Here is a 23,345-nt window from a genome sequence, read left to right as displayed (position 1 = left end):
ATAGCCAGTGATTTCTCTCTCTTTTTTTTTAATTTTAAATTTCAAAATAATTATACATTTACAGAGGTGCCATGTACCCTTCTCCCGATTTCTCCCAGTGGTTATATATTACATAACTATAGCCACACTATTAGGGAAATTGACAGTGGTGCAATATGTGTGTACAGTTCTGTCTCCTTTTATCACACGTGTAGGTCCATCTAATTCACCACCACAATCAAGATACAGACATTCCAGTGCCACAGAGATCTCCCTCGTGTGGTCACACCCACTCCTCTCACCCCCATCATTCTCGGCCTCGGGCAGCCACTAATCTCTTTTCTTTTTCCTTTCACCATTTCAAGAATGTTACATGCATGGAATTACACAATATTTGTTCTTTTGAGATTGGCTTGTTTTCATTCAACATGGTGCCTTTGTAAGGTCCATCCAAGTTGCTACACATATCAGTGGTTTGTGCTTTGTGTTCCCTTGTATGGATATACTTAGGTTTGTGTAAACCATTCACTACTGAAGGACATTTTGATGGTTTCTACCTTTTAGCTATTATAAATGAATCTAATATGAACATTTGCATACAGATTTTTGTGTGACCATAAATTTTCATTTCTCCTGGATAGTTGTCCTGTGCTATTGCTGAATCTTTATATGTGTGTTTAGTTCTTTTTTCAACGTTTATTTATTTTTGGGATAGAGAGAGACAGAGCATGAACGGGGGAGGGGCAGAGAGAGAGGGAGACACAGAATCGGAAACAGGCTCCAGGCTCTGAGCCATCAGCCCAGAGCCTGACGCGGGGCTCGAACTCACGGACCGCGAGATCGTGACCTGGCTGAAGTCGGACGCTTAACTGACTGCGCCACCCAGGCACCCCTATGTGTGTTTAGTTCTTAAAGAAACTGCCAAAGTGTTTTCCGGTGTGGTTGTACCATCTTATATTTGCACCAGTAATGTATAAAAGACCAAGTTTTTCCATGTTCTTGCCAAGATTTTTATACTGTCACTGTTAGAGGTATGCAGTGATATCTCATCATGGTCTTAATTGGCATTTTCCTAATGACTGGTGATGTTGAACAACTTTTTATGTGCTTATTTGGTATCTGTGTATCCTCTTTGGTAAATGTCTCTTCATGTCTTTGCCCATTTTCTAATTGGATTACCTATTAAGTTTTTAAAGTTTTTTATATATTCTAGATATGAGTCCTTTGCGTAGGATATGTGCTTTGGAAATATTTTTCTTCCTAGTCTGTGGTTTGTTTTTTTTTAATCCTCTTAACAGGGTCTTTCACAGAGAGAGAATTTTTAAATTTGATGCAATTCTATTTATCAATATTTCTTTTATGGATCATGCTTTTGATGCATCATGAACTTTGTTTTTAAGTGTCCTATATTTATATACAGTTAGTGACTGGATCCCAGATTAAGGTAGGCATTTTTTGGTTTTGTTTTGTTTTGGAGTGTTTTTATTAAATGAATACCCTAGGATGTATTGTCAGAACACTTGAGGATAGTCTTGCCTCTGTTAATTACTGATAGAGGTGACAGAATGAAGTACCAAAGAATTCAAACTCCAGGGCCAGACTGCTAGGTCTTCAGTCCCAGTTCCACCACATATGAAATGTATGAACTTATCTAAGATGTTTAATTGCTCTGTGCCTCTATTTTATCTGTAAACTGGGGACAATAATAATAATGAAATTGCAATAATGTTCATTGCGACATTGGTTGCTATGATTACAAGAGTTCATACATGTCGAGGGCTTAGAACAGTGCCTGGCAAATAATACCCACTCCGTAACTGTTGCTAATATTACAGCTATTGGCTATGTGGCTTGGGAAGACCATAAGGTTTCCTGAGTTTCAATTGCTTTAACTCTAAAATGGGGATATTACTTGCTGCTCTAAGTTATAAGACACATGTGAGGATACAATAAGACTTTTTTCTTAATTTTATTTTTTTTAATTTACATCCAAATCAGTTAGCATATAGTGCAACAATGATTTCAGGAGTAGATTCCTTAATGCCCCTTACCCATTTAGCCCATCCCCCCTCCCACAACCCTTCCAGTAACCCTCTGTTTGTTCTCCATATTTAAGAGTCTCTTATGTTTTGTTCCCCTCCCTGTTTTTATATTATTTTTGTTTCTCTTCCCTTATGTTCATCTGTTTTGTCTCTTAAAGTCCTCATATGAGTGAAGGCATATGATATTTGTCTTTCTCTGACTAATTTCGCTTAGCATAATACCCTCCAGTTCCATCCACATAGTTGCAAATGGCAAGATTTCATTCTTTTTGATTGCCGAGTAATACTCCTTTGCATATATCTACCACATCTTATCCATTCATCCATCGATGGACATTTGGGCTCTTTCCATACTTTGGCTATTGTTGATAGTGCTGCTATAAACATTGGGGTGCATATGTCCCTTCGAAACTGCACACCTGTATCCCTTGGATAAATGCCTAGTAGTGCAATTGCTGGGTCGCAGGTAGTTCTGTTTTTAATTTTTTGAGGAATCTCCATATTGTTTTCCAGAGTGGCTGCACCAGCTTGCATCCCCACCAACAATGCCAAAGAGATCCTCTTTCTCCGCATCCTCACCAACATCTGTCGTTGCCTGAGTTGTTCATGTTAGCCATTCTGACAGGTGTAAGGTGGTATCTCATTGTGGTTTTGATTTGTATTTCCCTGATGATGAGTGATGTTGAGCATTTATTCATGTGCCGGTTGGCCATCTGGATGTCTTCTTTGGAGAAGTGTCTATTCATGTCTTTTGCCCATTTCTTCACTGGATTATTTGGTTTTTAGGTGTTGAGTTTGATAAGTTATTTATAGATGTTGGATACTAACCCTTTATCTGATATGTCATTTGCAAATATCTTCTTCCATTCTGCCGATTGCCTTTTAGTTTTGCTGATTGTTTCCTTCACTGTGCAGAAGCTGTTTATTTTGATGAGGTCCCAGTAGTTCATTTTTGCTTTTGTTTCCCTTGCCTCCGGAGACGTGTTGAGTAAGAAGTTGCTGCTAAAATAAGACTTTACTGTGAGAGTTGCCTGGGTGGCTCAGTCAGTTAAGTGTCCTACTTCTGCTGAGGTCGTGATCTCATGGTTCATGGGTTTGAGCCCCACGTTGGGCTCTGTGCTGAGAGCTCAGAGCCTGGATCCTGCTTCAGATTCTGTGTCTCCCTCTCTCTCTGCCCCTCCCCTGATTACTCTCTGTCTCTGTATCTCTCTCAAAAATAAGTAAAATTTTAAAAATTTGTTTCAATCTGGCTTTCTGTATTTAAAAAAATAAGATTTTACTGTGAAAGTACTATGTAAAGCACTGGCAAACAAAAGGTTTTTCTCTTATCAATGATTATTATCATTAATATAGATATACTGTCTGTAGATAAAAGTGACCATCCCTGAATCAAGTGTTCTCAAGGTTAAGAGAATAGGTGAATCATTAGGATGTAGGGAGGAAATATTTGATGTGTTTTTTTTTTTAATCTCATCTGTCCTTGGTTTTTTACTTTTGCATATATTTAATAATTTATGTGATATAGTAACATAGTAATAATTGCATATGACTTATAAGTAATAATCCTACCTGTTTGTAGGTACATAGAATTTTTTTATTGAAAGGGATACATAATCAAAAAAGTTTGAAGACATATTGATCTAAAGAAATACTTGATATGGGCATCTTCATACAGTGTTAATTTATGATTTCTTGACAGCATACATCCTCAAATGCCTTACAATGTTTTTGTACTCTGATTTTATATTAAGGGAGGGAATTACCTTAAGGAAATGATCAGAGATAAGCAGAAAGAGCTACATTTAAGAATATTCATTATAGGGGCACCTGAGTGGCTCAGTAGGTTGAGCATCTGACTCTTGATTTCTGCTCAGGTTATTTTCTCACAGTTCATGAGATTGAACCCTGTGTTGGGATTTGCACTGACAGTGAGGGACCTGCTTGGGATTCTCTCTCACTGTGTCTCTCCCCACCTCCCCAGCTTGAGTGCTCTCTCTCTCTCTCTCTCTCTCTCTCTCTGTCTTCCAAAATAAATAAATAAACCTAAAAAAAAGAATATTCATTGCAACATTATAGTAAAAGTCAGAAGTAACCAATATGTTCATCAAATAAGGCAATTTTTAAATAAACTGATATAGGCTCCAGCCTCTATTCCACAGCTTAATAAATTATAATAAAGTTTTGAGGTTAGGAATTACTTTTAAGAAGACTTCATGAAGAAACATTCCCAATATAGTGTTAGGTGAGAAAATTAAGATATAAGGAGATACCAATATATGTATGTAGATATGCAGAATGACCCCAATTGTAGTAAAAATGCACATACAGAAGACTGGAAAGAAATATGCTAACATGCTAAAAGCAGTTGTGTTTGAGTAGTGGGATTAAGCATATTGTTAGTGTCTTCACATTTTTCTGTATTTTCCAGTTTTTCTGCATGTGTTAGTTGTGTAATTAGAAAGAGGTTTTCTTTTTAAGAAAAAAAATATCATAAGTCATACTTGTTATTCTTAGGCTTCAGATTTTCATTAATTGAATAACTTTCCTGGAGTATAAGTCATAAGATTTGGAAGGACTTTAGTTAGTTGTCATGGCCAATTCTGATAGAATTTCACGGATGAATCCCAGACAGATGAGTTCATTTTTCAATGTTAAAATGTTTTGTTTTTTTTGATAATGTAACAATTTCAGCTTCTGGAATCTCTTTCAGCTTTTCATAGAATGTAGGTAACTGCTAGTTGTCACTATTTTGCTAATAAGTGTGACTGTATATATAATCAATTTAACCAAGAATTATTTATTGGACATTGGGTAGGTAGTATGGGGCATATATTCCTGAAATGTATTCCTGAGTCCCAGCCCTCACAGAGATTCCCCTTTAGTTAGGGAAATGGGTCTAGTCTTTATCAAATGTTGAATGATACTCTACAGGGTCAATTTCTGTGGTATTGACCACTCTTGTAATTTTAGATATCATTCTTTCTTTCAGCCTTAGCAACTAAAATTCTTCAAAGTTCTTTACTGAGCCCATTCTCAAATTTTAGCTTCTTGATGTTGAATTTGATGAAATCAGGAAGACTTGATGTTTATAAACATTGCCTTGAATCAGAGGTTCTCAAACTTGGTTGTATGCCAGAAGTTCCTGAGGAGCTCTGAAAAAACATAGATGCCTGGGTGCTACCCCCAGATATTCTGATTTAACTAATCTTTGAGTATCAGGGGGAAGAAGTGGAGAGTAGAACTTTAAAGATACCTCTATGTAATTCTAAAGTGTAGGCAGTATTGACTATCGCAGCCCTTAAATTAAAAATGGGCTCAATGAAGAACTTTTGAAGAAGTTTGAATTACCAAGAGTGAAAGAAAGGATGAGGTCTAAACACTTACTGAAAGAGCATTTCTTTTGGAATGGTGACAGAAGCCTGGGTATGAAAAGGCAGCATTTGGGCTATTTTCCCAGCTCTGGCAGAACCCCCTTCAGTGACATGTATCCTGCCAGGAAGCCAGGGGCATTGGGTCAACTTCACCATGACATGCTGACCCTTAGCTCTTTCTATGGCATGCAGGGTCTCTTCCTACCAAAGCCTTAATCTATTTGTAATAGTGCAGGGATCCTTGCCTCTTCTGTTTCCTCTACAGTAGTAATAATAGTTACCATTTATTTAGCTTCTATTATTTACCAGATATTTTCATCCATTTTCTCTGATCCTTACCAGAACCTTGAAAAAGAGTTGTTTTACAGATAAAGAAACAGGCTCAGAGAGGTCTAGTTTTTGATCCAAGGTCACACAGAAATGTCAGCTCTCGGATTCAAAGCCTGCTCAGCCTGACTCCAATGCCTGTGTTTTGTCTATGACATCATGGTGCCTACGTCCCTGCTGCCCCTCACATGTCTCCTCGGCTCTGGTGGCCTACGTCTAGGTCTTTCATTTTTCTTTCTCCAGTGTCTGTGCAGATGTGTGCCTAAATAGAGCCGTGTCTCATGGAAGGCTAACTTTTGCCTTTTTAAAATTCTCCTTTCAGGGAATGCTGCGAAGAACTCCGTGTTCACTTGTTTTGTGTCCATCAGAAGAAGGTGTGCGAGGAGCGGAAAGCACAGATAGCTTTTAATGAGGAACTGAAAAGACAGAAACTGGTGGAAGAGCAAATGTTCTCAAAGCTCTGGGAGGAAGACCGATTAGCCAAGGAAAAGCGAGAAGCCCAAGAGGCAAGGAGGCAGAAAGAGCTGGTGGAGAACACACGCCTGGGGCTGAATGCCCAGATCACCAGCATCAAGGCGCAAAGGCGGGCCGCGCAGCAGCTGAAGGAAGAGGAGGCGCGCTTTGTGGTGGGCCTTTTACAGTGCTTGTCACAAGATGATCTGCTCAGTGGGTGTAGGACATGGTTACATGCGGTTTGCCCAATGGCCTGGCTGCTTCACAGGGGCAGCAGACCATGGTTAGAGTCTGGGATACCAAGGCCCAGTTAACAGTGCTGTCCCATTGCATTGGGCAAGTGACTTCACTACTGTGACTTGGGTTCTTTATCTAAAAAATGAGTCAGGAGCACGTGGGTGGCTCAGTTGGTTAAGTGTCCAACTTCAGCTCAGATCATGATCTCATGGTTCATGAGTTCAAGCCCTGCATGGGGCTTGCTGCTGTCAGTGTAGAGCCCGCTTCTGATCCTCTGTCCTTTTCTCTTTGGCCCTTCCCTGCTAGTGTACACATCTCTCTCAAATATAAACATTAAAAAATTAAAAATTAAAAAATTAAAAATGAGGCAAAAGACACTTGTCTTTGTTGTGAGGGTGAAATGTGAGAATCATGGGCAGTACTGTAGAGGGTAAGTGGCAGTTTGGCAACATTCCCCCATTCTTTGATATGGATAACTCCATAGGACCTCCATGACCTATGTAAAGCATTATACAACAGCTACAGAGGCTCCCTTCACCCCAGTCACCAAAATCAATAATTTCAGGTCACTGCCCCTACTATATAGAAACTAGAGGGGTGCCTGGGTGGCTTAATCAGTTGAGTGTCATACTTCGGCTCAGGTCATGATCTCATGGTCCATGAGTTTAGGCCCTGCGTGGGCTCTGTGCTGACATCTCAGAGCCTGGAGCCTGCTTCGGATTCTGTATCTCCCTCTCTCTCTGCCCCTCCTGTGCTCATGTTCTGTCTGTCTCTCTCTCTCTCTCAAAAAAAAAAAAAAAAAAAAAAGAAAGGTGTCACTGGAAATGTATGAAAGCATTAAAAAAAGTAGCAATTTTATACGTATATAGAGCTTCTAGCAACTGATACTTTAATACCACCAAATTTAGGAAGAAGGTATATTTTCCTGGGAAATCTCAAGTTCTGAGATTTGGAACCATAATAAATGTTAAAGGTAAGCTTTTTCAGAGCCCCTGAAAACCTTCCCTGGGTTTGAAACTGTTTTCTCTTAGAGAGTTTAGTGGAAGATGCCTAAATATTTTAGCTTCTCTAAGAAAATTGAAACTGCTTCTGTTCTGAGATATCAACACATTAGGTATAGAAGGAGGTGTCTCAACATAATGACAATATATGACAAGCCCATAGCTAACATCATACTCAATAGTAAAAGGTTTTAAGCTTTTTCTATAAAATCAGAAAAAAAAACAAGGGTACCCATTGTCACCACTCCTGTGCAACATAGTACTGGAAGTCCTTAACAGAGCACTTAGGTAAGAAAGAGAATAAAAGTCATCAGAATTGGAAAGGAAGAAGTAAAATGGTCTCTATTGCAGATGATAAGATTTTACATCCAGAAAATTCTAAAGATTGTACCCCAAAACCGTTAGATCTAATCAACAAATTCAGTAAAATTGCAGGATAAAAAATAAACATGAACAAAAAGTGCATTTGAAAGAACAAAACGGGAAATTAATATTGGTATAATACCTTCAATTAAAGTTATTCTTTATTTAAATGTAGTAAAACCTTTGGATTTCACCAGTTTCTACATGCACTCTTGGGGGGAAGGGATATGGTTCTAGAAATTTTATCACATGTATAGATTTTGTAAGTACTACCAAAATCAAGGTACAGAACTGTTCCACCATTCAAAGAAACTATTTTTTTTTAAGTTTTATTCATTTATTTTGAGAGAGAGCGTGTGTACAGGTCGGGGGAAGAGCAGAGAGAGAGGGAAAGAGTGGGGGAGGGGGAGAGAGAGAGGGAGAGAATCCCAAGAAGGTTCCTGGCTGTCAGCACAGAGCCCAATGCAGGGTTCAAACTCACAAACCTCAAGATCATGACCTGAGCAAAAATCAAGAGTTGGATACTTAGCCAACTGAGCCACCCAGGTCCCCCTCAAAGAAACTCCTTTAAAGTTACTCCTGTATAGTTGTAACCTCCCTCAATCCTAACTCCTGGCAGCCACTGATATATTCTTTATCATTATCATTTTGTAATTTTGAGAATGTTATATAAATTTCACCCCTTTTATTTATTTATTTATTTATTTTCAACGTTTATTTATTTTTGGGACAGAGAGAGACAGAGCATGAATGGGGGAGGGGCAGAGAGAGGGAGACACAGAATCGGAAACAGGCTCCAGGCTCTGAGCCATCAGCCCAGAGCCTGACGCGGGGCTCTAACTCACGGACCGCGAGATCGTGACCTGGCTGAAGTCGGACGCTTAACCGACTGCGCCACCCAGGCGCCCCTTAATGTTTTATTGTGAACATTTTCAAATGCACAGAAGAGTACAATGAATCCCTCCTCTACCCATCTCCCTGTTTTAGCAGCTGTGTAATTTTGCCACATTGGTTTCTTCTACCTGCCCCCAACCCCACTCCATTTTTACGTTTTAAAACATAAATACCAGGAGGGTCATTTCCCCCTTAAATACATGTCAAGTGTGCATCTCAACAAAGGACATTTCCTGACATGTGCCAATATCAGACATAAAAAAGTTAACTGTGACTCCTTTTTATCATCTAAAATCAGCATCTAATTTCCATCACAGCCTAAATTATTTGATATTTAGAGAAGAATCCAAACATGGGTCTTATAGTCTCTTTAGAGGGAGTGACTGTTTCTTATTCAAGCCAGGGTGCATTTGAGATGGAAAGGATGCAATAAATTCATTACATCAGCACAATAGGTGTGTCATCAGAACCACCCCAGGGAAACCAAGACGTGGCCAACTGCTTTCAGATCTCTTAGTCTTGAACAGGTCTCTGCTGTCCCGTCCCATCTCCCCCATGTCTCAGAGTCTGGGTTTGGCTGATTGCTTCCTCCCGGTGTAGTCAGACTTACTGTTAAAAAAAAAGTGTGTCCGGCTATTGCATTGGCTTTCATGTTTGATAGCCATTACTTTTCCTTAGGTGCTGCAGCTCGGTTTCACATTTTCGTTTGAACCTCACAATTCAGGATTTACTGTTCATGGCATTACTGGGAAAGTCTAGCCTATAACTCTCTCTCTCACAAACCAGGGATCATGGCGATCATGGCTGTTGTGAGTCTCGGTTAAATCACACTGGGAATTGTACACCATCCTCACTATTGCCACGTCGTCTCTTGTCCCAGCTGGGCAAGTACTTATCTATCCCTCTAGGACGGCTCAGCTGCCTCTGGCAGGAGGGCTAATGCTTCAGTTTTTACCACGTCCAGGCATTTTACCAAACCCACAATGCCCAACAGCATTGGTGCCCCAGTTGAAACTGCTTGATTGGCCAGGCAATTAAGCCCAGAGGGTTAGAAAGAGAAGAAAATAAGAGGAATGGGGGAATACTTTTAAAGGAGTATTTGTTATTGGTAATTTTGCATGTTTAATTTTGTATATGCAGCTGATGTGCACATTTCCATTTTTGAGCTCCTATTGCTGCATAATAATAGATCCATATCCAGAAGTTGCAGGTGTATATAGAAAAGTCTGGAAAGCCAATGCACTGAAATGTTGAGTGTGGTAGTGTGGGAGGGATACAAGGTTAAAAGTGATTTCTCTTTATATTTTTCTGCATTTTAAACTGTAAAACCATTTATTATTTTATAATCACAGCACAAAGCCTTCTTGCTGACTCAGCAATGAAAAGGCAAGTTTTCTATCCTACAGTCCCTCTAAATTCCAAGAAATCCTTGATTTTCATCTTTTAAGTGAAATGCTTGGACTTATTTGTTTTGTCCAACTGTATTGATACATTGTCTTCATTATTGTTTTACCTTAGGAAAATGACAAAGCACAGGTGAAACTTGAGAATGAACAGGATAAGCTAAAGAAACGAAAGACAAAACAGGAACTTAGGGCTGCTTTGCAAAAAGCGCTCCTAGAGAAGACAGAGCATACTCAGAAGGAATACAGAGAAGAGCAGGACTTGAACATGAAACTCGTGCAAAGGGCCCTTCAAAACTTACAGGAAGAGGCTGATAAAAAGAAGCAAAAAAAGGTAAGATATTTATTCAGTGCCTACTATGTGCTAGGTGAGATTCCTTGCTGAGCTTTTAGTCTTACAGGAGCCAGCCACATGTAGAATGAACCATACCCATGCTACTCTTTTTTTTTTTTTTTTTTTTTATGTTGTTTTTTAGAGATAGCGTGCACGTGTTGGGGAGGGGCAGAGAGACAGGGAGACACAGAATCTGAAGCAGGCTCCGGGCTCAGCTGTCAGCACAGAGCCCGACGTTGGGCTCAAATTCACGAGCCGTGAGATCATGGCCTGAGCTGAAGTCAGATGCTCAACCAACTGAGCCACCCATGCACCACCCATGTTACTTTTGAGTGTGGTTCACAAACCAACAGCATCAGCATCATCTGAGAAGATGTTAGAAAGAGAAATTCATAGGCTCCAGAATTAGAATCTCCGAATTGAAATCTTGGCAGGGGCAAGAAATCCGTTTTAACAAGCTCTGCCAGGGGATTCTGATGCTCACTGACTTTAGAGAACTCCTATAACGTGGTGTTGGGACTGTCATAGCAGGATGGGAGTGAAGGAAATGAGTGACTAAGTATGCTGGGAAGCTAGGGAGGACATCAATGAGAAAGTGGTATTCAAGGGACCTCAAAAGATAGGTAAAGTTTTGTCAAGCAGAGAGCAAGAGAAAAGCATTCCAGTATTCAGTATTCAGCTGTTTCTTTAAAACTTGTATTGAACTCTTGAGGGTGTTGTGCTTTTCCCATAAGTACTATTTTTTCTTCCTTTTTAAAAATTTTATATTTCAGAGTGGTTTTAGATTCAGAGCAAAATTGAGCAGAAGATATAGAAATTTCCCACGTACTCCCTCCTCCCACACACGTACAGTCTCTCCTATATCAATATCCCGCAACCAGAGTGGTACATTTGTTATCATCGATGAACCTATATCGACACGTCATTGTCCCCCAAAGCCCATAGTTTACGTTAAGGTTTACTCTTGGTGTTGTACATTCTGTGGGTGTGAACAAATATAAAATGTCATGTATCTACCACGAAAGTATCATACAGAGTAATTTCACTAGCCTTAAAATCCTCTGTGCTCCCCTGTTCATTCCTCTCCCGACTCCAAACCCTTGGAAACCACTGATCTTTTTACGGTCTCCACAGTTTTGCCTTTTCCAGAATGTCATAAAGTTGGAATCACATAGTACGTTGCCTTTTTAGATTTATTTCACCAAGTAATAGGCATTTAAGTTTCCCCTATATCTTTTCATGGCTCGATAGCTCATGTCCTTTTAACTCTGAATAACATAACATTGTGTGGTTGTACCAGTTTATCCAGCTACGTACTGAAGTATATCCTTGGTTGCTTCCGAGTTTTACTGATTGTGACTAAAGCTGCTGTACATGCTTGTGTGCAGGTTTTTGTATGGCTGTAAGTTTTCAACTCATTTGGGTAAATACCAAGGAGCGTAGTTGCTGGGTCATATGGTAGGAGTATGTTTAGTTTTGTAAGAAACTGCCAAATTGTCTTCCAAAGTGGCTGTGCCATTTTGCATGCCCACGTTGTTCAGGGTCAACTATACACACTAGAGGCCTGGCTCAGGGCGGAACTGCAAGTATGGGCTCTACTGCTAGTTGAGGCAGATCTCAGTGAGCTCCACTGGGTCAGTAGGGGTGCACCTTGCAAAGGAATGTGGGGTGTCCTCCACTGAGCTTAGAATCACTGTAACTTGGGCTTGGACTTCTGTGTCTAATAGAGCCAGGAGTGTCTGCTTATTGCATTTGTCCCAGTGGACCACCAGAGTTGTAAATGGGCGATTGTGCAGGCAGCAGTCGCTGCCAAGTCCCTAGCGTAATTCTCTGGGAAACTGCCAAGCCTGCAGGTCAGGGGAGTTGTTTGGGAAAGAGAGAGCCTTGGGACTCTCTGAAGGCTTTTGAGCCATTAGGATTGGGCTCTGTAGTGAGATAGTCACTTGTTTTAAAGACAGGAGCTGGGGCGCCTGGGTGGCGCAGTTGGTTAGGCGTCCGACTTCAGCCAGGTCACGATCTCGCAGTCCGGGAGTTCGAGCCCCGCGTCAGGCTCTGGGCTGATGGCTCAGAGCCTGGAGCCTGTTTCCGATTCTGTGTCTCCCTCTCTCTCTGCCCCTCCCCCGTTCATGCTCTGTCTCTCTCTGTCCCAAAAATAAATAAACGTTGAAAAAAAAATTAAAAAAAAAAAAAAAAAAGACAGGAGCTTACTTCATGGTTGTCCCAATATAAGATCATTGGGCACCCCCAATTGGGGGAGCTGCCAGTAGAAGGCCTCCTGCTATTTGAAATGTCCCAGACATTGTTTCCTGACAGCTTTGGCATGGGAGCTCCAGGCCCAGGAGGTGTGACGTGGGTTGCAGAGCCTGGCACCTGAAGGCTGGCTTGGGGGCTGTGGGCTGCCTTGGTACTGTAAAATCTGGTAGTCTGGGTAAGTGTCTCTTTCACAGTGTGGCTATCAAGTCTACTCCTTCCAGTGACTCCTAAATAGTATGGGAGGTCCCTACAAAGTGGAGGAACATGGCCTTGTAATTTTGGAGGAGGGTTCCCTGTAAAAAGAATTCTCTGGATTTGGGGAGGATTGGGACCTCTTCAAGATTGGAGATGAAATCTGGGTCATCTGGTTGCTATATTCAGAGAAGTGATAGACCCATTGGACCATACCAGTCTTACCAAGGAGTCAGGCCCCATCTAGTGTGTTCCGCTGGCTTTGAGCCTTTGTGGTAATAAGTATAATAGAAGGGTGAGGTCAGCTCCACACCATAAAAATCCAAGCAAGCAATGGAAGGGATTCTCCCTCCATCTTTAGAGCTGGTGCCTTAGGGTTTGGACTGCGTCGCCATTGGAATCCTTGATTATGGTGTTTCCCTTTCCCAGGTGGAAGGCTAGAGGGGCCCTGCATTTGGGTATTTCCCTTCTCCCAGGTCGGTTAACTGGGATAAAACCCCAGCAGTTTAGGCTCTGGTTAAATAGTTTCTCCTGAGAACAACCTGAGAATAGAATGCTCTGGTGTATTTCAAAATGATTCCTTTTCTCCTCCCTCTGCGAGAAATATTTTTCTGTGATTTTCACTGTGAGAACCTGGTAGAGCTTCAGGAGGTAAAACTCAAGAAAGTGTGGTCTCCCGCACTCCTCAATGACTGGGCCCCCTTGGAGTTTTTAACTCTTAGAGGTGTCCACACTAAGCCTCCAGAAATTCATCAATTACAGGTTTTCCTACCCGAGCACTGGTTCCCACAGATTTCTGCTCAGGGGTTTCCACTGTGGTAAGTTGTGATTCTTTGTATTTACCTGTATGTTTCTCTAATTTGGGACAATGGTTTGCCCTGTGACCTTGCTTCTCTTATGGATCTAAGGTTAGTTCTTGATTTAAGTTTGTAAGCTTTTTCCTTGATGTTAGGATGATAGAGTTGCAACTTCTAAGCTCCTGACATGCCAGACTGGAAACCAGAAGTCTGCTACTATTTTTTAAATTATACTTTTTTATTTGGGGATAATTTTAGATTCACATGCAGTTGAAAGAAATAAACAGAGAGATGCTATGTACCCTTTATTTAGTTTCTCTCAATGATGCCTTGAAAACCTGTAGTCTAGTATCACAGTCAGGATACTGACACTGAACTGTCAAGATACAGAACATCCCCATCACCACAAGGATTCTTCATGTTTCCCTTTTATCTGTTCTCCATTTCCCTAATTTTGTCATTTCAAGAGTGTTATGTAAATGGAATCGTATAGTGTGTAATATTTTAGGATTGACATTTTCCTTCAGCGTAACTCTGGAGATTCATCCAGGTTTTTGCATGTATCAGTAGTGTGTTTATTTTTATTGTTGAGGAGTATTCATGCTATGACTGCACCACAGTCTGTTTTTACCATTTACCTGTTAAAGGTCATCTGAGTTGTTTCCAACTTATGGCTGTTATGAGTAAAGCTCCTGTAGTCGTTCATGTACAGGTTTTTTATGTGAGCACAAAGTTTTGTTTCTCTGGGAAAATGCCCTGAAGGGCAATTGTAATTGCACGTTCGGTTTTTTAAGAAACTGCCCAACTGTTTTTCAGAGTAGCTTTACCATCCCACCAATAATGTACATTCCTACTAACAATGAATGAATAATTCAGTCTCTCTACATCCTTGCCAACATTTGATGGTGTTATTGGTTTTTTACTTTAGCCATACTGATAGATGTATAGTGGTATCTCATTGTTTTTGCATTTTATATTTCCATAATAACTATGATGTCAATCAACTTTTCACATGCTCATTTGCTATCTGTATTTCCTCTTCAGTGAAATGTTTTCTCATAACTCTTGCCCATTTTCTAATTGGATTATTTGATTTTTTTTTCTCTTGAGTTTTTGTTCTCCATTTGATCTCCATAGATCATTTTATTTTGTTTTTTAATAGCTTCATTAAGGTATGTCATATAACATATGATTTTCCCATTTAAAACATACATTTTAGTGGTTTTTGGTATATTCACAGATATGTACAACCATTCCCACAGTCAATTTTAGAACTTTTTTAATGTCTTACTATTCCCTCTTCCCCACCCCCTACCCCCATTCCTAAGCAACTACTAATATATTTTCTGTCTCTATAGATTTGCTATTCTGGACTTTAATATGAATACAATTATATATTCTGTGACTTTTTGACTGGCATCTTTCATTTAGCACAATGTTTCAAGGTTTATCCATGTTGTAACATGTATGAGTACTTCATTCTTTTATGCGGCTGAATAATACTCCATTGTATGGATATACCACATTTCCTTTATCCATTTGTCAGTCTATGGACATTTGATTTGTTTGCAGTTTTGGGCTATTATGAATAATGCTACTGTAATCTTGTGTAAATTTTTGTTTGGACATAGGTTTTTTTATCTTTTTTCCCCCCTCTTAGGTATATACCTAGGAATGGAATTAATGAGTCCTAGGGTAACTTTATGTTTAAGTTTCTGAGTACTTGCCAAATTGTTTTCAAAAGTGGCTTTACCATTTCTTGTTCTCACTAGCAGTGTGAGAAGGTTTTGATTTCTCCACATGCTTGTTAACATTTGTTATTGTTTGTCTTTTTTTATTTTAACCATCCTAGTGTGTTTAAAGTGATCTGTTTTGTGGCTTTGAGGTGCATTTCTCTAATGACTAATGATGTTCAGCCTCTTTTTCTGTGCTTATTGACCATTTGTATATCTTTCTAGAGAAATCTATTTGAATCCATTTGAAGTTTCAAGAAAACAATTCCAGTCATTTCCCCAATTTTTAATTGGGTTATTTGTCTTTATTATTGAGTTGTTATAGTTCTTTATATGTTCTAGATACAAGTCCCTTACACATAAGTTGTGTATATGTATATATATACACACACACACACATATATATACACACACACACACATATATATATATACAACCCACAGAATAAAAAATATATATATAAATATATAAATATATATTTTATTCTGTGGGTTGTAGTTTCACTTTTAAGGGATGGTATCCCTTGAAGTCCCAAGTCCAATTCATCTATATTTTGTTTTGTTGCATGTGCTTTTGGTGCCCTATCTAAAAATCTGTTCCTAAACCAAGGTCAAGAAGATAGTGGTCCTATGTTTTCTTCTTAGAGTTTTATAGGTTTAGCTCTCACATTTAGGCCTTTGATCCATTTTGAGTTAAATTTTGTATATGGTGTGAGGTAGGGGTCCAACATCATTCCTTTGCATGTAGATATCGAATTGTTCTAGCACCATTTGTTGAAGAGACTATTCTTCCCCTATCGAACTGTCTTGGTACACTTGTCAAAATCAATTGAGAGTGAATGTGAGGGTTTATCTCTGAACTCTCAGTTCTATTTGATTAATCTACATGTCCATCCTTAGGCCAGTGTCACATATCTATTTGTCTTGATCACTGTAGCTTTTGTGGTAAGTTTGAGATCAGGAAATGTGAATCCTCCACCTTTGTTCCTTTTCAAATTGTTTTGGCTTTTCTGGCTCTCTTGCATTTTCATATGAATTTAGAAGCAACTTGTTGATTTCTGCATAGAAGCTATTTGGGATTTTGATAGGGATTATTTTGAATCTGTAGACCAAATGTAGACTATTGCCATTTTAATAATATTGCCTTCTGATCCATAAATGTAGGATGTCTTTCCACTTATTATTTCAATTTCTTAGTTTTCAGAGTATACGTTTTGCACTTCTTTTGTTAAATTTATTCCCACATATGAGACTATGAATGCAAATGCATCCTGAGGGTACAGTTCAGACCTTGCTAGCCCCCCCTCAGATCTATGATATTCTCAAAAGAGATCAGACCAGAGACTAGATAGAACAGCACAAATATAATACCGTGAACAACAGAGAAGCCAACTAAAATGCCAGCATAATAAAGCCCAGTTTGAAGCCTTAGCTGCACATTAAAATCACTTGGGGAACTTTGTTCATTAGACAAGAATCTCTCAGGATGAGATTCAGTCCTTGGTACTTTTTTAAGCTTCCAGCTGATTCCACAGTATATCTAAGGCTGAGAATGTCTGTCACAAAGCATCAAGTGACTCGGCTTCTAGTCAGAGACTGTGCCATCATAGTAGTAATGACTTACTTTGTTTATCAGGTTACAATTTCATAACCTACATAAATGAAAAGCTGTATAATTGAAAATTATCTGGGAACTGCTTTGAAAAATACTTTGGGAATGTGTTTGAAGTAACTTGTTTAAAAATGTATTATAAAGCACAGGTATAAAGAATAGTACAATAAAACCCTCCTGTGTCCTTTACTTAACTTCAATAACCACCAACTACTGGCCATTCTGTATTTCATCTGTGCCCCACCCATTCCCTACCACCATCCCTGGATATTTCAAAATGAACCCTAGACATAATATTTCATCTGTAAATGTGTCAGTATGTAGTTCTAAAAGGTTGGGATTGTAGCTTTAAAATATTGTTTTAAAACTTAATTTTCCACACCATATCACATCTACATGTTTGACTACATGAGGTAATCTTTCTGTTGTGTAGGAAGAGATGGCAAGAGAACAGGAAATATATCGTCGATATGTGGCACAGAGGCGTGAGGAGGAAAGAGCTCAGGAGAAAGAATTGGACAGAATATTAGAGGCAGAGAAGGAAAAGAAGTTGGCTGAGAAGGACAAGGAGCTGAGACTTGAAAAGGAGGCAAGGAGACAACTTGTGAATGAAGTCATGTGTACAAGAAAACTTCAAGTTCAAGAAAAATGTAAGGAAATGAACTATAATAATAATATAGTGGGGCCTTCATTCAACTTAAACAGCAACCAAAAAATTTATTAAGTAGGTATTATACGTAAAATGATATGAGGATTAAGGCAAGACCCCTGCCTTGGAGAACTTATCTAATTTAGTACATGGAGTATAAACATACGAAGAGTTTTATATCCTAGCAGATTCTAAGTAGTCATGTGGGAGATGTTTCAAGGTTAAAGGAACAGTATGTCTATTGAATGGTCTGTGTGCCTTAGTGATTATAAAGGAGAATGAGGAGGTAGGGCACAGCACGCATACGTACCCCTCCTCCCTTTTATCTGTCCTTCTTTTCTTTCTGCGGGTGTCTCTGTACCTTCATATCTGAATACCTTTACTTGGGTAGTCTTCCCTGTCTATGATGTTTCTGATCTTGAGAAATCCTGGAGATCCTTCAAGACCAGCTCAAATGTCTCATTCCTCAAATATGTCCCCTTATTCATAATAAATCCTCTTTCTGGGGCTCTCCCTGTGGCTTGCTCAATCTCTGTCTTAGCACACCTTTGTATGCCCTCAGCTCCAAACAGTGCTTGGTCACAAAAGGAAATATCTGTTGAGAGGGTGAACAGCCACCTCCAGATTTCCATCATTCCATGTCTAGCCCAATGAATCGGAGAGGCAGTAGATGGACACATTTACCATTTGGGTACCACTAGACTCCACACTAGTTGTCTTTGCAGGAGAAAGCTCATCTTGGTTCCACTAATTGATTCTCCACTCCATGAATTATAACAGCCATTGAAAATTATTAGGCCCATGTTGGGCGGAGTTGTAAGAAAATTAGAAGAAAGCTTATAAGCTAAAACGATTTCCGTGTTTACCCATGATAAATGTTTTAAAAGCTATTGAGGCAACATGGAAAATTTAAGTATTTGGGGCCATTTTTAAACAAATAAACAAAATCAACCATAATTCTACCACCCAGTGATAGCTACTATTCACAACTTCATGTATTTCCTTCCAGTATTATTACTATGTATATCATTCCCCTTCACAAGTTAGGGTCATGTTGAATATATTGTTTTAGAGCCAGCCTTTTCCACCTATAAACATTTTTCCAGGTCATATTTCTTCAATTATAGAATTTGTAATGTTGCCTAGAAATCCATTATAAAAATGGACCATAATTTATTTTACCTAAACACAACTAATGGACCTTCAGATTGTCTTCAATCTTTTTACTACTATTTTAGCATTGCAGGTTACTATCTCTGTACATAGTTCTTTTTGGCTCATGTATGATTATTTAAGATAAGTTCCTGTAAATGGATTTGGAGACCAAAGATACATACGTTTCAGATGTGTATTTCCCAATTGTATTTATTCTTCTGTGAACTCTGTTTTCTTTGTCGTTTTCCCCCCTTACTGGATGCTTATGTTTTGAAAAATTTAATTTACAAAAGCCTTATATATTATATACTAAGGCTTTTTCCAATATTTATTTTGTCATAAATAAACTCTCATTAACATAAATGACAATAGAACTGTTTGTCCTCAAGAAGAAAAGGGTGAGAAGTGTTCTGACAGTGGTAACCTGGTTTGAAAAGGCTGATCATAGATTTGCAATGAAAAATGGTTAAGAAAAAAATATGTGTAGATCACAGCACATTCAAACCTAAACCCTCTTCTTCCCTTGATGAAGATGACTGACTACTTGATAAGATGACTACTTATTGACCTAAGATGTAGTCAGTGAGTGTAAGCTCTGCCTCTCTAAAGACAGGATGGCATTGATGCCCAGAGGGATGGCAGCAAGTCTTGTCTGAAGAAGGTCGTTTAGCAAAAATTACTTTTGTCTTTCTCAGTGCAACGAAAGGCAAAAGAACAGGAAGAGCGTGTTATGGAACAGGAACGTATAAATGAAGGTCTTAAAGAGCTTAATCGTGAAGAGAAGGAGAATTTTGCAAGGTATGATTTTGTTTTCTTTATTATTGCTTACTACCTAAAAAAAGGCAGATTTTTAGCATGGAAAGAGGACAATGTGCCATTATTCATGCATTATTGACATTTTTTAACATCAGTATTAAATTTGTCTTAAAAGCTCAAGTCGGTTTACAGAATTTCATATAGAAATAAGCACCAGCCATCTTGGTAAAATTAAATTTTATTGCTATTGTGTATATTGTGATTATAGACATTAGATATTAAACTGGACAAACATCGGGGCGCCTGGGTGGCGCAGTCGGTTAAGCGTCCGACTTCAGCCAGGTCACGATCTCGCGGTCCGTGAGTTCGAGCCCCATGTCAGGCTCTGGGCTGATGGCTCGGAGCCTGGAGCCTGTTTCCGATTCTGTGTCTCCCTCTCTCTCTGCCCCTCCCCCGTTCATGCTCTGTCTCTCTCTGTCCCAAAAATAAATAAACGTTGAAAAAAAAAATTAAAAAAAAATAATAAAATGTGGCTTGTATGTGGAAGAAATTGTCTAGTTAATACTGAACAGAATGAGGCACCTTTACCCACCCAGTCACCAGCAGTACCAGACCAGTGCAGATCTCTCCAGCAGAAAGCAGGGGAGAAAACAGGCAGACTAGCCTGTTCCGGTGTTACCATTAGCAAAGTCACTTCTTGGGGCACCCCGGTGGTTCAATCAATTAAGCGTCCAACTCTTGATTTTGGCTCCAGTCATGATCTCACAGTTCATGTGATGGAGTACCGGTGTTGGGTTCCGTGCTGACGGCATGGAGCCTACTTGGGATTCTCTCTTCTCTCTGTCTCTGTCTCTCTCTCTCAAAATAAATAAATAAACATTAAAAAAGAAAAGTCACTTCTTCCTTGGGGAAGAGTGGAAGAAGAGATGGAGAGAGGCCAAGGACTCGCTCCAGATAGCAGGAAATATTCTGAGTGAACCAAATCAATATTTGTTCTATGTCTAGCTTAATTATTATTGTGTAATAAACACATTATTGAATTTTCCATCTATTTCTTCCCCCTCACCCTGATTTTCACAAGTTATTTTAATCTGACTTCAAAAATTCCATTTTAATTGTAATGCCTTAAGTGAATCCAAATGCTTACCATTTGTAATTCTGTACTTTAACATTTCTAATATCTTAGACGTTCCAGTTTGGCCCAGGAGTACAGGAAGCAACTTCAGATGCAAATGTCCTACCAGCAGCAGGCCCGGGAAGCAGAGAAGGAAGAGGAACGCAGAGAGTTTGAAGCAGGGATGGCAGCAAACAAGATTTGCCAGGACAAGATCCGGGAGATCCTATCAGTCCATCCCGTGCTGCCCCGAAACATTCATCCCATGCGGAGGGCGTGCCCGGATAAGCTCCCACCATAGTCTCACAGATGTTAATATATTTTTTCTCAGTCTTTTAATGTTTTTAACTACAGTATGAGTTCCTTTCAACTCACAGATAAACTTTCCTTTATATCTGAGTTTGCATAATTCCACATAATGTTATTCCTTCAAATTAAACTTCATGCCTTTTTTTTAGGCTTTATAGACTTTCAAGTCTGAATGAACTATTTCCTATCACACAGTTACTTTCCTGACTTATCCCCATGCCTCTGTTTCATATTCATTTATTAATAGCTACACTTTCTTTCCCCCATTTCCTCTTGCCTCCTTTCTCTTTTGTCTCATATACATAACTCACCATATCAACAGGGCAGAGCTGGGCCTAGGAACCACTTTCATAAGCCCACTTATTTAGATATTACACAAATATGTACCGTCCATGTGCCAGGCACTATTCTGGTTCTGGGACTTTAGCAAGAACAGAACAAACCCCTTGCTTTTGTGGAGCTTACTTCCTGGTGGAAGAAACCAGGCGATGTGTTAAGTGTTATAAAGCAGGAAATGGCAAGAGTGCTCAAAGATCAGTTTGAGCAGCTGATACTTGAATGAACCACCCATATGGTTATCTGAGGGAAAACATCCCAGGCAGAGGAAAGACCCAATGCAAGGGCCCTGGGGCAGAAATCTGCTTAGTGCATTTGAGACATAGAGTGGAGTGAGTGAGGAGAGAGTGGTAAGTGGTTGAAGACTAATCAGAAAGAAGGGGCCAGATGATGTAAGGCCTTGGAGCCATGGTAAAGACTGGCTTTTACTTGGCTGTGAAAAGCTGTTATAGGGTTTTGAGCAGAAGAGTAACATAGGATGTAAGAGGGTTGCTGGCTGCTGTGTTGAGAACAGACTTTAGGCAAAACAGACAAGAACAGACTCAGTTAAGGAGGGATCACAATAACCCAGGTAAGAGGTGGTGATAGCATGGTAGCCAGCCTCCAAGATGGCCCCTAATGATCCTCTCCCCTGTATTTCTGCCCTTGTATAGTCTCCTTCCACCCTGAACCATGGCTACCCTGTGTGACAAAGTGTTATAGGATCTTCTAGAGAGTCTCCTTAAAAGAGAAGGGAAGGAATTTTTGGAATGGTCGAGTAAGGGGCTCTGGAAACCCTCTCCCAAAATGCAATGATAAAATGGACACCATTGTCAAAAAGAGCCATTTCAGGCCTGGAAATTGACCAAAGGCATGCAACAGATTGAGAAGCATTTATTCAAGAAAATCTACTAAACCTTGGTAAGAATGGTGAGAATCTATGGCATTTTAGCCTGGAGCTGCTGCCATATCTCCCTCAGCTACGTGGGGCAATGGTTCTACCAAGGCAGGGCATGGTATGAGGACCTGCAGCCTCACTGCCAGATGACGCTGACTTGATTAGGAGCAGAATTTGGAAAAAAAATCCATGCTTGGGGATTGTCAAAATAATAGTGATTTTTTAAAAAAATATTTTTAGAGTGTGAGTGGAGGAGAGAGGCAGACAGAGAGAGAGAAAGAGAGAGAGACAGAGAGAGAGAGAGAGAGAGAGAGAGAATCTTAAGTAGGCTCCATGCTGTCAGTGTAGATCCTGATTGTGGGGCTCAATCCCATGACCCTGGGATCATGACCTGAGCTGAAATCGGGACTTGGATGCCCAACAGACTGAGCCACCCAGGAGCCCCAAAATAATAGTGGTTATAGTGGCAGTCAGGGAAGGCCAACATCACAGCTAACCTGAGGTTGTGATACTGATTGGGACAAGCAACAGACAGACCAGCCAGAAATTTAGAGGAAGATTTGGGGAACATGACAGCCATAATGGACTTTGATGTTTGAATGGGATTCCATATATTCTTGGTAGTGTGGAAGGCTGTATGGGCATAAAGCTATATGCTTGCTCACGAAAGACCTGAATAGGTCCTAGTAGTCTATGGATCCTTGGCCAAATGTAAGGTCTTGAACATACAGAAGGTAAAAGTTGGGGCAGATTTGCAAATGGCCTAAACTTTAAATGAGTTCCCTAATCTTTACACAGATCTATCAGCAAAAGGTGCAAACCTTACAAGTTTAATCACTCACTGAGTAGTAAGCTACAGTGACCCAGGGCCACCCCTAGGAAGCCAGCCTTAAAAATAAAACAGGAATTAAAAAAATAAGCAGACATCAGCGCTATCTAGCCAGGTTGTATAAAGGTTTAAATGAAGTCTAGAATGTGTATGTAATTTGATTAACTATAGAGTGTTACAGACATGTGGATATTAGTATCAGACTCATCCCCCCCATGCGAGGGTTCTCTCCTCGTTCTCTCATTTGTGTCCACCTTGCTCTTTTTGCACTCTTCCATTAATAGGGAGGTTCAGGGGCATCTGGGTGGCTCAGTCAGTTAAGCGTCTGAC

The 23,345-nt window shown here is 39.7% G+C and overlaps 1 protein-coding gene across 1 annotated transcript in view; it reads left to right on the top strand.

The window, feature by feature from the left end:
* CFAP53 (cilia and flagella associated protein 53) overlaps positions 1 to 21,239 on the top strand; it is a 34,788-nt gene extending 13,549 nt beyond the window's left edge. The window contains exons 4-8 of the mRNA XM_025931368.2: positions 6,042 to 6,345; positions 10,186 to 10,404; positions 17,424 to 17,640; positions 19,490 to 19,592; positions 20,737 to 21,239. Of these exons, the coding sequence (XP_025787153.2) occupies positions 6,042 to 6,345; positions 10,186 to 10,404; positions 17,424 to 17,640; positions 19,490 to 19,592; positions 20,737 to 20,965 (1,072 nt within the window). The 3' untranslated portion in view covers positions 20,966 to 21,239. The remainder of the gene's footprint in view (positions 1 to 6,041; positions 6,346 to 10,185; positions 10,405 to 17,423; positions 17,641 to 19,489; positions 19,593 to 20,736) is intronic.
* The last annotated feature ends 2,106 nt before the right edge of the window (positions 21,240 to 23,345 follow it).

The sequence above is a fragment of the Puma concolor genome, chromosome D3, assembly GCF_028749965.1.
Source record: "Puma concolor isolate L17-30 chromosome D3, mPumCon1.1.hap2, whole genome shotgun sequence".
Taxonomy (NCBI): domain Eukaryota; kingdom Metazoa; phylum Chordata; class Mammalia; order Carnivora; family Felidae; genus Puma; species Puma concolor.
Note: the sequence above shows the minus strand (reverse complement) of the source record. Positions and strands in the feature narration are given on the sequence as shown.